Source organism: Trematomus bernacchii, unplaced genomic scaffold (genome assembly GCF_902827165.1).
Source record: "Trematomus bernacchii unplaced genomic scaffold, fTreBer1.1, whole genome shotgun sequence".
Classification (NCBI taxonomy): Eukaryota; Metazoa; Chordata; class Actinopteri; order Perciformes; family Nototheniidae; genus Trematomus; species Trematomus bernacchii.
In genome coordinates this window covers 19,719,899-19,735,525 of record NW_022987720.1, presented here as the reverse complement: position 1 = coordinate 19,735,525, position 15,627 = coordinate 19,719,899, and the positions used below count along the sequence as shown (strand labels likewise).

Sequence of the window (15,627 nt, the reverse complement as noted above, 5' to 3'; positions counted from 1 at the left end):
AGTCAGCATTTTGGCTTTTATAGTTGAACAGTATTGAGAGGAGAAGGGAAAGTGGACACCTTCCTGCAATCGACCAGCATGTTGGGGAAACATAGGCATGTTCCTTATTAAATGAATGAAAACATTTCCTCTGCATTTAAATTACAGTGTCATTTACAATGCTAAATGTTGGGGTCAGCCAGCATTGGAATCAAATTTGTTTGCATAGAACTGGACATTTTCAAAATGCAACATTTACTCTGTCTGCAAGTACAACAGTCTAAAAGAGGGATCATTTAAACTGAAAAAACAGTAGTATGTTTGTCTGCCTGTATAGAGCACTGCACATGTTTATGCTACATGTTTATTGTGATCTTTGTATTTGGTGATGCAAACAGTATGTTCTGTGTGTGCCCTAAAATTCAGAAATATCCTTTATAATACAAATTATGTAATTAAGGAAGAAAAAGGGTATAAGAATGTGTCTAGGTCATTGTATATAAAAGGGTAATGGGCTTTTGTTTGTGCATAAAAGACTGCTTTAGTATTTGAGTATTTCTGGACTTTATTTATACCGAATCTATGGAAAGTAATTTTTGGGGAAGAGTTTAAATAATCTTATAGGTATGTATGAGGGAGTCTTGGTGCACAACTATCAAAACTACACTTACTCCAAAACATAGTATCCACCACACACACACCCCTCCCCACTTACAGTCACGACAAACTGCTGGTGCATTGCAGCTACAGAATAAAAAAACCATATACAAAATATCCTGTTAACAGCATGAACCCTAGGCATAGTTTTGATAAAGACCTATATGTGTAAGCAAGAAGGAGGGATACAGAAAAAATGAGTTGTTTAAGTCAGTTTCATCACAATAACCACAACATTTCACTTCCTAGTCAATCAGAAATCTTTATTCTTGATGACCAAGCTTCCAAAATTGGGCCAAGATTAATGAAGATGTTATTATACCAAACAAAAGAAAAGGTTAATGAATAACTACTTTAATGGGACACACATTCGTTCCAGATCTTATTCACAATTCAATTAGGAAAATTGATGCAGAAATATAGCAAAGCATTATCACACATGTGATTATCCCAAACTATCACTCTAACACTAAACGACTGCCATGAGTAATAAATGGTCTGTGTATCTTTTTACACTTTTACACAGCGCTCTCTGGTGGGCATCTTCTGTATCTGCAGTGTAAACATACTAACACATTCAGTGGAGCACACACAATCAAATAAACAAGGGAAACTAAAAAACGTTTGTTGGTTTCTTATCTTTTTCATTATGTTTCAGTGTTTAGTAAGGTAAACAAATGGGGTTAGTGAGGGAGAGGGAACTGGACTAGCTATTGTCCATGAGTTAACATTTCGGAAATCTATGTATTACAATGGGTAGGCCTATTACTCTTTACCTATCCTTTGATTATTTGGGAATCCGTTAATTAAGGCAATAGTTTTGACGTTTTAGTAGATTGATACCACGTTTATGTCTGTGTAGCTAGCAGACAGTTAGCGTAGATTAGCTTAGTCTGGAAACATATAGCCTACGTATGTCTAGGTTAGGAAAAACAAAGTCCGCCTACCTGTACCTCCAGAACCCCGCAGGCGACATGTATAGTAGGCCTATGTTAAATTCAGTTTAGGCAGAGTTTAAACTATGTGCAAAACTATTTCTGGGCTGGCAACAGTAAGTTCCTTGAGTCTCTGCTATCTGCCTAGCAACCCATTTTCTCGAAGTTACTGCGACTGGCCAAACACTTGTACCCAAAATGTCAAACTATTTTTAGCAGATTTACCATGGAAAGTTGTTTGAGGTAGGCTTACATAAGAATTTGCATCTACTACATGCGTCATTGTAAAATATTGTGGATGTAAATGTCAGTAGGCCTACTGTCAGCTTACTTCTTTCCACAGAGGTCAGGGGTCAACTCAGAAGTCCTCAACTTTACCTTTACCTGCAGCCTGGCTTTTGCAAGCTAGGAAAACGCATTCTTGGTGTGGTAGTTTATACAAATGTAAAGCAGGGAGTATTCAGTACACCTACACAGACTACTTCAATGCCCATTTGGAATAATGACACATTCAAACCAATAAATAGCTTTCTATCCAGCAAAATAAATGGTTGAATAAGACAACTTTAATGAAAACACATCCTCCATCTTTGTTTGTCATGGTCATTCAGCTAAAAGAAGCTGGGAAGCTTATTGTTCAAGGGGAAAGAAAATCATAACACAGTATTGAATTCCTGCCAAAGACTGGCAAATTTATAGACGCATACAGAAAACAGTAAGAACAGTTAAGAAGTGAAGCAAAATTAACATACCCAGCCCGCTCTGAAGACTCTGACCCTTGAACCCTGAACTCTGCTTCTATCACAGTGCCCATGTCATAAGTTGTCAACAACCAGGACTGATGAGCGTATAAAATGAAAGGAGAAAAAAAGGCCTTATTTGTTGCATGGCAGGGTTGGTTCAGGTTTCAGTTACACAAGGAAATATTATTTTTAAAACGTTATGCTAGCAGGAATTACATGCATCTGTTAAATAAGATCTAACATGCATTGTTAAAGTTAATCTATGTCAAACGCAAGAGTTGGATGACAAATGCAAAGGCTTATAGCACCCACAAAAAAAACTACTTCAAAATCGGCTTTCGAAGTTTATGGAATTGACTTTCTGCAATGCAGTTCTCAAGATTTTACAACACAAATTTGCAACTTCTGTTTCCACGTTTTCCCATTTTATTCACATACAAGGGAGCTGGTATTTGACTGTTTTCAGTCTCAGGATTATCAAGATTTTACTGAATTTTACTTTTTCATTTCTGTGCTTCTTTACATAATTAATTCCCCACCCCAAAAGCTGTGGTTGTACAAGGGAGAGAAGGGCATATATTTTAACAAAACTCAGTGATTAGTGGCATTTTCTCATTTCTTCAGCATGTGTGTCCTTAAGCTGCCTTATCAAACAATGACCCTTCCCTCCCTTTATCTGTCTCATTAATACAGTCCCTAAATGCAACTCCCCATATTATCCTGAGGAAAAAAACAAACACTAATCTCCCTTCTCCTCTGTCTTCCTCATCAATCGAGGCATTCTGACAAACGCAAGGGTGGCTCCCACCCGACCCCTTCTCTTCTTACTTCACCCACTCAAGTTATTTGGATTTCCTCAGTTCTTTCGATAACGATTCGTTGGCTTCTCACCACAGCCTGTAGCCTCACAGGAGGTCAGGCCAGGCTGCTTGCCTGAGTTAATGCTGCTCAGAAGGGCGGGCAGCTCATTGGTGATTGCCTTCTCAATCTTATCCAGCAGACAGCCGCCCATGTAGGAGCACTGAGCTGTCAGGGGCTTGAAGTTGGTGACAGGGTTAACGCCAAAGAAGTCACGGTAAGCATCGCGGTTGGGCAGGTCAAACTTGCTGATGTTGGTCTTGGCTAGGATGGATTTGAAAATGTAAAACTTGTCTGGGTCATCTACGATCTCCTTGAAGACTAGTTCAGGGTCACTGAAGTAGCTCATCTTCTCTTTAAAGGTCTGAACGTAGCGGTCTACCAGCAGGCCGTGAATGCGCACGCGGATGCCGTGTTGGCGGATGAAAGCAACTTTGTTCTCCATGCGGTTTTCAATCACCTGGTTCAGATCTTCCAGGAGGGAGATCTCTTCTCGTTTGAAGAGGTCACGGCTGGTGTCAGGTGCGTAGTCATATGGCCAGAAAGAGCTGACGTAGACGCGGGGGGGTTCGGTCACATTGATGAGCGGAGCTAAGCTCCAAAAGAGAGCACCATAGACTCTCATTAAGTCCTGGGTGGCAAGGTTGTCAGCCTTGTTTAGGATGATGCGGATCTGGGATTCACGACCCTTCAACTGCCGGAAGAGCATCTCCAGCTCAAGGCCTACATCCAACTTGGTGGGGTCAAATACTACGAAGATCAGGTCAGCACGGTCAATGAACCACTGGCAAACATCATTGAAGGGATAGCCTGGACAGAAGAAGAGAATATGTAAACCCCTAGATACTGAGTTGCAGCCAGATTGCTTTGTGTTTGAAATGTTGGATTGTGTACATTTGCAAACTAAGGTAAAGCTCTCTGTTTACCTCTCTCCTGCTGCTTCCGGTTCTCAATAATTCCTGGTGTGTCCACAAAAGTCACACGTTCCAGCATCTTATGGGGCATCTCAATACCAACCAGCTTTTCCAGGAAGTTTTGCCCAAACTTCTCCAAGGGAGAGAAGGACCGAGAGCTGTCTGCTGCCATTACAATACCCTCAACTGAGCGGATCTTCTCCCCATGCGTAATCACAGTGAACTCAGAGGTAGTAGGCTCAGCTCCTGAAAAAAAGGAAAACAAGAGGGAAAGATTAGGAGGAGTAGTATCAAAATATGTTTTGCTGAAAAACGATGCTATGAAAGCTGTGAAAGTAAACCAAAAAAGTTGTGTGTTATGCAACTATTTAAATCTCTTCAAAGCCAAGGGAACCTTTTTGTTTTTTGTTTGATGTATATATGTCACATTGTAGGACTGCGGAAAACGATATTTCTGGATGTACAACATGTAGAATTCTTGACAATAAAGTTGACTTTGACTTTGACTTTGACTTTTGACTTTTGACTTTGACTTTGACTTTTGACTTTTTTTGACTTTGACTTTGAAGCTGCAGATTCAAGACACGAGTGACCCTTTTCCATCATCACATTGTTTTTACATTGTCATTCAAATATTCTTATGTTAAAATATTGATTATAGCGATTTTTGATCAACTGAGTAATGGTACTAAATTGTCAGAGATCACTTCATTTATTTTTGGATTATAGTACAAAGGATTACAATATTAAAGATGATATTGCTGATCTGTATAACATACCTGTGTAGAGCTGATAGGGGCTATCTTGCATGCCCAGGAGGTAATTGATCATGGAGGACTTTCCAACACTCCAGGGTCCCAGGAACAGCACCATGGGCTTGGAGGTAATCTCTCCATCTGTTAGGCAAGGAAAGACAAGATTGGGTAAAATCTCAGCAGGGTGGCTAAATAATGACAAAGAACCTCTCAAGTTCATCCCAAATGTTATGTGAATAATTACAAAATAACCACTCATGATAGGATTTGGGAGATTGAGAACTTGAGCTGTTTAATATAATAGCCAAAAGAAGTCAATATTTGCTTGGCTGGCTTAACAACACTCCATCCATATGAAAAAATCCTGTGGTTGTTTTTGGGATGAACTATATTTGAAGTCTGAGAACACCAAAGAAGCTTGTCAGTACAACACTGTCACTCTCAATCCAGAGCACAAAAATAAATATTTCCTCAGACTGAGAATGGAAATAAAAAGAAAGATGCCTGTGGAAAGAAAGCTGCAATGCTTTTTTAATAGCATCAGAAGACATTTTACAAAAAAGAGGCAGCCATATTTTAGTACCACACATCAAAGCAGTGCTTCTGACATACAACGTTGCTTTCAAAGCCATCTGTGTGTCTCTTAACAAGCTGCCATGTGTGTTGTCAGTGGACATGGTGTGGTAGGGCGCAGGAAAGTTCTGTGAGAGCCTTGTGGTCCAAGGCTGAAAGAACTCAAAAGAATGAAAAATTAAAAAAGAGCAGAAATTTAAAGAAGAGAAAACGTGAACCAAAAAGATACAAGGAAAAAGGTCAAAATAACCATCCCTGATTATATTGGCCTAAAGAATACTATTTTGGACAAAAAGTCAGTCAATTCACTCCCATCCTCTCCTGCCAGTGTCCCCTACTCAAGCATGTGTGTTTTTCGCTTAAAGCTTTTCTGAAGCCAGAACTGCACATGCAACCCCCTCCAAATGTTACAATGTAAACCCTAACTACACAATGTTATGCTTTTCATCTGTAAATACTGTAAATAATGTGATGACCAAACCATACACATTTTTACAAATTCTTGAGTAAACCTTTTATTTACATTTCTTCCCTTTTCATTCTTTTGTATTGGATTGGAGTTTTGGTTGGAATTGTGAATCAGTAAATCAAGGAAAATTAAATCCATGTTGATTAGGCTATAAAACTTCTGCATATCTTGCTCTATATGGGTTGAGCCTTTTGCCTATGGATCACTTTGACTAAACCTAATCTGAAATGTTACATCTGGGTATCCCCAAAATGGTATCCATCCAATTGGCTCACAAATGTACAAGGACAAATGAATGGGGTAGGAAGGGGTTAAGCACTTCAGGCAGTGCCATCATGCACAGGTAACCCCCGCCGACACCCACCTGGGTCTGAATCCCCCAGGGTTCGTCCGGGGTAGGCTGTTAGATGGGGGGAGTGGAGGGAATGGGGAAACGGGACAGTAAAGGGTAGAGTTCAGAGAAGTGAGTGGAACAGGAAGTGGGTGAGAGGGAGGAATGAGGGAGTGAGGTCTCCTGGAGCGGTAGAGTAACAATGTGCAGGAATGGGTGGGAATACAGTACCATCTTTGACCTGATATGTCCAAGATGGTGTCCCTTTTTGTCTAGGGGATTTTGTGTGAATGGTTTTTTACTCTCATCTTAAAAAATAGTTTAATTAAGAGCAGAGACAAGCACAAGCCCAGGCTAAAGTTACCCAAGCAACAGCCCATAATATATATATATATATAACATATGCCATTTTTTGGCTGGGCTGCCCTTCTTGAGGAAAGATTAAATACAAATTGTTGATGGATGACACCTACAATCTGAGTGGTTGTCCCTTTTTGTCGGTAAAACAACATCCCCTCAGAATTTCTGTGCATGTCCCAGATTAGGAGGCATGATACAAAAGGGATTTGACAAGTTTGCATGTATGCCAAGCCTAAAAAGCCACAAGAGGGCGACCTTTATTTCATTGTGGTAAAGTAAAGTTTGTTCTTGACAGTTAAGTATGCAGCTCAGAGTGTCGCTCTGGAGGAGAATTGAGGAGTGCAAAGTCATTTAAGAATCAAACAAGGACAAATGGAAATTAAATAGAAGAAAAGGGGAAGAAATATTTTAAAGGTAATATATTACCTGTCCTGTATATATAACTAAAAAACAAATTATACACAATTCTTTCCTCACCCTCATATAACAGTGAGTCTGAGAGCCCAGAAAAAGATAATCGCATAATATAAAATCCAAGAATTGAAAGAAGATCTTTCTGTTATGTGTTGTTGATGGAGTAAGGATGATGTGTTTGTACAAACAAGTCAACCGACCAGTCACTAAAGCAACCCAAACATTAACACCCACACATCAGAACAAAGTGCAGACATAGCCCAACCCTCTTTGATACCTGAGATCTCGTGCTGCCTCAGCTCATTGTACTTGTAGGCCTGCTCCATCGGCTTGATGGATGAGTGGTAGATCTTCCGCAACTTCTCAATGGCCACTGAAGGATAAGAAAAGAGAGAGGAAAGGATGATAAAGATGCTTAGTAAAATGTGCCAGTTACAGGCAAGCGAAAAGCTTGTTTCCATAAAACATATCCAATGTATCTTTGATACACCTCACCTGCATAGTCTCCTGATTTGTCCTCAGTTGCAAGCCGCAGCGTCTCATCGATGTGAGATCTGTCTCTGAGGGCAGAGATGAAGTCTTCTACTTTTTCTTCCTCTGTAAAAACAACATTTACATCATTTAACTTGATTTAAGTCCTCACTGTTTGTCTTCAATTACAACATGAACAATGGAAGTTGGCCCAGGTTTCCAGATATGGTGCAAACCAACCCAGTGATAATTGTATTATGAAGTTGCCACTGGGGCTAATGACAGACATGTTCAACTAAGCTATGCTACAGAGGCCAACAGACAGTGCCGATATTTCTGGACGCAAGTCAATCAATGCATCCTGTATATACATATCAACACTGCTTGGAATTTAAGTGTGACACACATATTTGATAATAAGAAGTGGGAGACAGTTTTGCATTTGATGCCACTATCAACTAATGACACAGCAGATATTTGAGCTGTCTACATTTCAAGTGTTTCCAACCTGAGCCTTGATTTCCTCTGCAGCTACATCGTATTTCCTGCATTTCCATCTACCTCTCTGTCTCATGGTTTGTTTTTGTAAATACAAAAAGCTTATTGCATGATAGCCTCCCATAAAGTGTTTGTGTCTGGCAAAAAGGATAACTAGCTTTGCATGAAACCCTATTGATTGTTCGTGATGACACTGTGCCAGACGTACTCTGCAACATCCATTTCCTCATGCAGAGGCCAGAGGGAAATTGAATCATGCATTGTGAAGACATAACTTCACCCGGTTTTCTCCCTACAAATCCATCCATTTATTTATTGTTTTTGTACATAATTAACCCAATAGTTTCCACCCAAATATATTTTCATGACTTTGTAGAGAGGAACAAAGTATTTTATGGTTTACATTTTTGGGTTTTTAAGGTTCTCTATCCAAAGATTTCTCTATCCATTTTTGGGTTTTTAAGGTTCTCTATCCAAAGATTTCTCTATCCATTTTTGGGTTTTTAAGGTTCTCTATCCAAATAAAATGGGTGACTTTCCCTGATTGTGCATACATGCCATTTGGTGCTTTTTTCCCCAAAGTGCCTTAAATGTTTGCACCCCGCAACATACACATGTCTAATTTTTCATTGACTATTCACCCCCTTATGCATGTGTATGCGAGAGAGAGAGAACATATCCGCTCACCAGTGTGCCGTGTCCACTTATGAGCATGAACATATCAGATAGCTCAGAACTCAGCTGTTACTATAATCAGCTCTTCATTTAGAAAGCAAAGGCCACAAATAAACATAGCTATTTGTTTGGCATCACCATGGGCTTTATAGCAACTGCAAACATAAGGGGGGCAGAGAGAGAGAGAGAGAGAGAGAGAGAGAGGGACTTCCCCAGTTTCATTACAGACTGGGAGGAGAACTCAGAGCTGGACTGAGTGTTCCCATCAATAATACATACGATGAGACAATGATGTGCAATCCTGTGTCTTTTCTCTTCTATATTTACCCACCTATCAGAGACTCATCGCACTGTGGGGCCTGTCCTTGTGTGTCCAGGCCTCAGAACAGGCCTCCCCTGTAACGCCTCCCACACGGTCCTGCTTCGGACAAACCTGCTACGGCTACATGCTATATATAGAAGGAATGGGGAAGTCTTCCTGGTTCACACTTCAATGTCCCTGAAGGGTTATGGGTCTGTGTGTCCAAGCTATTAGACACTCCCTTAATAGAGTTGTTCGGGAATTTTAAAGGTATTTACAGCATGCTATAGGAGTATTAAAGATGATAGTATAGCAGCGATGGGGATGATTCATTGCAATCATTCAATTGTAAATCATACTGTCTGTGTCTGGCATAATCTGAATATTGATTGCGTTATATAAACACATCAGCATACTTCTTGTCGGCACATCGGTTAATCCAGTTTACTGGCACAGGAAACATGTAAAGATAGTTTGAAAGGAATCCTTGATCGTAAAAAAAAGATTTTGATACAGGCATCTAAGCTTGATGACAAAACAACTTGAACATGGCTGACTTATAAAACTAAGACTATAAAATAAGATGCCCTGTTCAGATGATGAGACCTGCATGGACAATCAGAAAGCATGATAAATTGGCGCTGATGCTCCAGGTCACGACCCTGTGATCTCAGCTGGCCAATTCTCTGGTCAACACCAAACAGACCTGACTGATGTGAAGCAGAAACACTTAGTAGGGATGCTTGATTTTGCAGGTCAAGCACTCTTTTGCAGACATGCCCAAAACTTTGATTTTTTCATGTAAACTGCCAACCGTCACTTTCTCTTTAGTCATATAAACAAACAACCATACTCTTTATATTGCTCTCTTGAGATCTCTTCCAATTATTTCAAATGCTACTTAATTTTAATCATGTATGCTTACAATGTTTTATTTAATTTCATAGATTGCTGTTTGTTGGAGTCAAAATTAAACAAATTACTAAGAATAGGTTTATTATCACAAAGCAAAGATGTAATAATGATACAATATTGCAAATAGCATAATCAAAGCGACAATTTGTCCAAATAATTACTTCACGTATGCCACCTATTAATGTGTCTTTACCTTATTGCTTAATTCCTGACATTAGCTTAATGGCTTTTTGTATTATGCAGACATGTAAAGTAAATCTATGTGAGACACTGTCATGGCAACCTGAATTACCGGCACCAGCCATGTCGTCAATGAATTCTAGTGTTTCTGGCAAAGTGTCATATTGGCACATTGCTCTGGCCAGAAGTAATGGTGCATCAAATGACAGGAAATATATCTGAAGGCCTGTTTGTTTACAAGTCTGAAGCAAACTAGTTTTGTATTGATGAACAAATGATAATTGAAGAAGAAATGTATTCACAGTCAATACAATGAACCGAAGCATGGCTTCTGACCTCTGAGGCAGAGATAGAAAATATCTCCCCAAAAGACCCCCCACAAAGTATGGCTGGTGCTTTAATTAAAACACCAACTGCGCTTTTGCAGTGAGGCAGCAGTGACACACACTGCTGGTTAAGGAACAACGTAGTGCCACTGATTCTCCCCGAGTCAACCTGCTAAAAATAAGCCTGTGCAATGTTGCTCCCAGCACGATGCAAGAACAAGAGAAACCAAAAGGTTAGAAGCCAGAATAAAAGGAGAAGATGAGTAATACTGCAATCCCTAAAAAGATTCAGTGACTGATCTATATCTGTCATTAAATATTAAAATGGCTACTTGTTAAGCTTAAATTCTCAATGAGTATTTTTAAGGAGCTCTGTAGGATGTGATGATAAGAAAAGCATGTATGTTATCTATTGCGAAAACAATGCAAGAGAATGAATCCAATTTTACAATAATCACCAATTAAAAGCATTTCAAATCAGCCAGTGTAGGTCAGATACATGCCAATACAAAATGTCTTTTGTCATGTTTTTTGGAAACAGCAGTAAGTGACATCTTGTTGCACAATTTGTGATACATGGCTATCATTATGCAACCCCCGTAACTCATCACTTGTCATGGCACAACTCCATGTCAAATTGAGTCAAAGAGAAACACTGCACACAAAGGAATTTCAGTCATCTGAACCAACACTGAGTGAAGATATGGCACAAGATGAGTGATTTTGACAAAGAAGAGAGAAGTCAGCTTTCAAAAGAAACAGAAGATCCACTTGGATGCTTGAGGCACATTTCTTATCTTTTCACCGTACCAGGCCTGTACCCTTCAGCCGCAAAGCTTAGTTAACTTCTGTAACTTGACTCATCACTCAGAAGAGTCATGTCTTTTAACACAAGCTCTTGAGTAGGTTTTAACTGCTGTGGGAGTGTTAACACCTCCCAATCCAGCCGATGCCTGATAGAAGGCCTGGGACAGAGGTCTGCAAAGATCAGAGAGGTAGTGTTGCCCGCTGAGGGCGGGCCTTGCATCAGTGCTCAAAATTAACTCTGCAGGCGCCAGGGGAGTAGAACCCGCGACATTTGCGCTCAGGACCATGTGTCCTCAGTGAGCCGGTTGCCACACAACCCAGCCTCAGTTTGGAGAAACATTCTGGTGGCATCAGCACATCCAGTAGGAATGTTTGTGAGTTAAGCCTACCAGCGGCTTAGTAAGTCATGCCTCAACTATAGATCCTTGGGTGGAGGCTATTCAATAATCACAAGGAATGTCAATCAACTACTGTAATTGTTAAATGTCTGTGTACATATGTTGCTCAAGTTGAAAGAACACCATGGATGGACATTAATGTGTGTGCTTGTGTTTATTTGCACTCATGTGCAACGTTGCTGCCTTCTTGGCCAGGTCAGCATTGAAAATGAGATTTTATCTCAATGCTTTTTATCTGGTTAAATAAAGGTTAAATAAAATGGAAATGTGCATTTACACTGTTTATATTAGGTATCTGTGTATGTGTAAAACCCCAGGATCATGTTCTGCTTGCAGCACAGTGGAGGTAAATTGAATTATGAACATGATGAGGGACGACAAGCCTGGAACCCCCAGTCAGAGGATTTATCCTGAGCACGGGGGGATTCAGGCAACCTTTACTAAAGGCCAGGGGGTTCCACTGGAAATATCCATGGAGAGTCATTGGTTTCATTTAAAGCTAAACCGAGTGGACCATTTTTACAAAATCACTATTTTTTTAAATACCAAATGTTATATACAGCCTTAATGTAATGTACGACTTTCCTGATCACTCTAAAAGGACAATGCATATACTTCTGACTAAAAACGAAGCCCATTGAATATTTAAGAAACCTAGAACTATAAAAATGACTCTTCCTCTGGCAAGGGTCAGAGGTGTGAGAGCAGTCAGCAGAGCGTGTGCAGGGTGTGGTGAAAATAGGCCACGGATGGCAACAGGTGGAACAGCTTCTGGAGCTAGTACTCCCCCTCAGTCAGAAATAGACCCACAATGGGTCAGAGGATGGACAGAGGAGGGGGCAGAATGGTTGGCTCCTATTTTAGTCAGTGTGGAGACTCAGAGACATCCACATCCCTCAGATCGGAATCTGATTGTGTAATATACAGGGAAACGAGTGAAGCTACTGTACCATCATGTATGTTTTACATAAAGTAAAGATTGCCAATTAGACACATTAAAGATTTCTTTGTATCTCAGGAATTTACACAAGAAGTGCAGTTCAATTAAATGCATCTTCTGAAGTACGTTTCCACTATGGAATTTCGGTATTTCAGACAGAAAGTGGATAGACAGACTACTTTTGTTGGTGTCATTTGTTTTACTTGAAAGATAATACCAATCAAACAGAAACATGACTTAATGGTTGTCAATGGCCCTAGAGTATTTCTTATGTGAGCCACATCCGGACTGTAAGTCCTCTAAGGGGACACTGACATCTACGAATGTATTTGAGTGACAGGCTCAAAGGAAGACAGAATGGCAAAGGCACTTTACCCTGAGGTGTTGATCTGACGCCTCTATCCCTGCTCTCCTATTTGAAAGCCAGTAGAGGACATTAAGTGCCTTTGGGACTGGGGGGCTTGTCTCAAGAAGGGGTGTGTTGTAAGGCAGTTAAGTATGACTGGTGTGTCCCTTCCACTACTACCAGTGTAGGGATGACCCAGACATGCCACATGCCTTAAGAGAGGATTACGTGGAGCAGTGTGCCTTTAAATGTTCATGCCTCCCCTCTGCAAAGTGACGACAAAGATGTTTTTACTGTATCGAAGATGGGTAGTGTTACCTCTAAAATATAAACACACTTGTGTGAAAAACTAATCAAGGTCCAAAACAGGCTGTTAAATGATTGTATGTCAAAAAGAGTCAGCGTCGCATTTGAGCAATTACATCTTCATTACATCTTCACTATCAAACATGTGACATTGGACACTGAACATGGTATGAATCCACGTTTGGTCTGTCAACACCATTCACACAAGACCTGGTTAGTCTAGGATTTCTGGCAACCTTATAATAACTCCATCGTGACTATAGCAATCTATGTTTACTTCTACATGGAAAGTGAGCGCAGCATCATGGAATCAGGTTGGTCATGAAATGCAAGTTGAACGACAATAAAACCAGGCTTCCCTTGCCTGATTCAATCATAAAATGAATGATCAAGCTATCAACATAGTTGATCAAGTTCAACTATGTTGTGCAAAAGTCACAGTATCCTTGCCTATCATCAAAATGTATCATTTTCAGTTTATCACAGCTTATTTATTACTGTTGTGGACAGAAATGTGAGACGAAAATGAGTGTAAAATATCAAAAACATCAATTTTTCTACGTGTAGGCCCTGCTGGTGCTTTGAGTTGTATTTCTCACAAAAATGTGATGTTATATACAATTAATTAATTCGCTTTTTGGACCAGAAAATCTGCACTTTCCAGGACTTCAATAAGATGACCCATGATCAGTTGATAGAAAGTCAATTTTAGATTCTTTTGTAAGGAGATTACCCTTTCTTCTACTCTCTGCACTGTTAGCTACTCCAATGGATTCCTGACATTGATTGAACCAACCAACAACATACATAATTGGACATTAAGCAGCAAGAAGTTTATGATTCTTCTCATAATTGTCCGTAACCAACAGGTATTGGAGTACAAATCAACACATAGTTTCCACATGCTGTAGATTACAAGACAGAGGCCACCAAAAGATGCACGGGCCTGCAGAAGGGGTCTATGAAGGCATGAATTGCAACCCCTCCTGCCTGGAGAATGCATGTCCCTAAAAGGCCAACTGCTGGGAATAAATTGCGATTGTGACAGTGCAGAGTGACAGCAGCTGTGCAATGCATCTAAAGGGAAGCATTGGGCTGGGAGGGGTGAGGAGTCAGGAGGGAAGGGGAGAGGAGGGGGGGGGGGGGGAGACTGTAGTGGACAGTGTTGGGTTTCAGGAGGCCTTCCAATCTTAGACACCTGACAGCAGCCTGGAATATGGAGGCCTGGGCCCGGCCGTGGAGCTCAACGCCGACCCAAGGACGGACAAGGGTGACAGACAAGGGTAATGCCAACCGCTTTGCTCCAGACTCGCAGACCTGTCTGCACCAACACGGGCAATCTGGGAGAAATCGTTGTCGCCATGACATTCAACTCCATTGCTGCCATGTTATCATATTCATTCCGATATTTGTATTTATACTTTGTATTTTACGATGCTATAGGTTATCGTCCAGATAATGTTGCCCCCCACATGTAAATGGGTATAAGTATTTATTCCAAACCAAGTTGTGGAAAATGAATTAAAATGAAGCAATAAGATCTATGAATGAAAAACTATAAATGACATAAAAGTTCATTGCCCATTCAAGCTCCCGCGTGGCTGTTCTCTCCCTGGTTAGACTTTCCATCAGCTGGTGCAATGCGTTACGACAGCTGACATGCTGTCAGTGATCAGGAGAGGCTGAACTCTCGTTTGAATGATCTTTAACTGCTCTGCTTTGTAAAGTCACCAAAAATGGTATGACGTTTGTTCATACATAAAAAGTGAATTAGAGTGTTGTGTTTGTTTTGGATTCTAATTAATAGACAATTAAAAACTAGAAAAGTCAAAGGGACACTCAAGTCTGTCATTTTGTACGGGGCGCCAGCAGTTTAATTTTAAACTGAGACAGGATTATTATAGTCCTGCTTGATGGCAAAGAAGGACCGGACTAACATTTCTGTCTCCATCCAGTCTAACCTCGGTTGGTGTCCCCATGACTGTCTCTGTCCCCACACACACTCTAGAAGCCAGTGACATTTCCAAAAGAACTGCGCAAACATTTGACACAAGAACTGTAAAACGTTCAACCATCTATGTTTAACAGTCTAAATCAAAGCTTCTGAATCTCAGAAGGTTTTCGTAGTAGATCAAGCTCACAAAGAAGCCAGGAATCCATTTAACATTCCTTAAACCAACTTCTAAACCTACACTGCATCACTGTTTCATTCATTAGCAACATTTGTGTGGAAACGTATCTAGAGCCTTAAATGCACCACCCAACATAAAATATGAGGAATCCACCGGATGTTTGACCAAAATGATTACTTAAAGTCTTACCTGCTGTGGCCTGCAAAAGCAGCAGGGACAGGAGACAGCTGATCACGACTGTACCCTTCATGATGGCTGCCAGGAGAACTCTGATAGTCACACAGACTATATATACCAAGGCAGGAAGGTTAAAGGGCATGCAGATTGAAGAGGAGGGGCACAGA

The 15,627-nt window shown here is 40.5% G+C and overlaps 1 protein-coding gene across 1 annotated transcript; it reads right to left on the bottom strand.

Moving 5' to 3' along the window:
- Positions 1-2,237: 2,237 nt before the first annotated feature.
- Positions 2,238-15,533, bottom strand: srl (sarcalumenin). Its single transcript, XM_034142332.1, has 7 exons — positions 15,473-15,533; positions 7,484-7,585; positions 7,266-7,361; positions 6,248-6,283; positions 4,866-4,982; positions 4,099-4,332; positions 2,238-3,982 (listed from the first exon to the last, which is right to left on the bottom strand). The coding sequence occupies exons 1-7, from the start codon at positions 15,531-15,533 to the stop codon at positions 3,171-3,173; spliced, it is 1,458 nt and encodes a 485-aa protein (XP_033998223.1). The 3' UTR covers positions 2,238-3,170.
- Positions 15,534-15,627: the final 94 nt, after the last annotated feature.

What these genes read in the sequence shown, in the direction of transcription:
- srl (XM_034142332.1), bottom strand. Translation starts at nt 15,533, where the DNA reads ATGAAGGGTACAGTCGTGATCAGCTGTCTCCTGTCCCTGCTGCTTTTG. An exon ending in GAGGCAGCACGAGATCTCAG is followed by an intron (nt 6,284 to 7,265) that starts GTATCAAAGAGG and finishes CCCATCTAACAG; the next exon opens with CCTACCCCGGACGAACCCTG. An exon ending in CCTGGGGGATTCAGACCCAG is followed by an intron (nt 4,983 to 6,247) that starts GTGGGTGTCGGC and finishes CTTGCCTAACAG; the next exon opens with ATGGAGAGATTACCTCCAAG.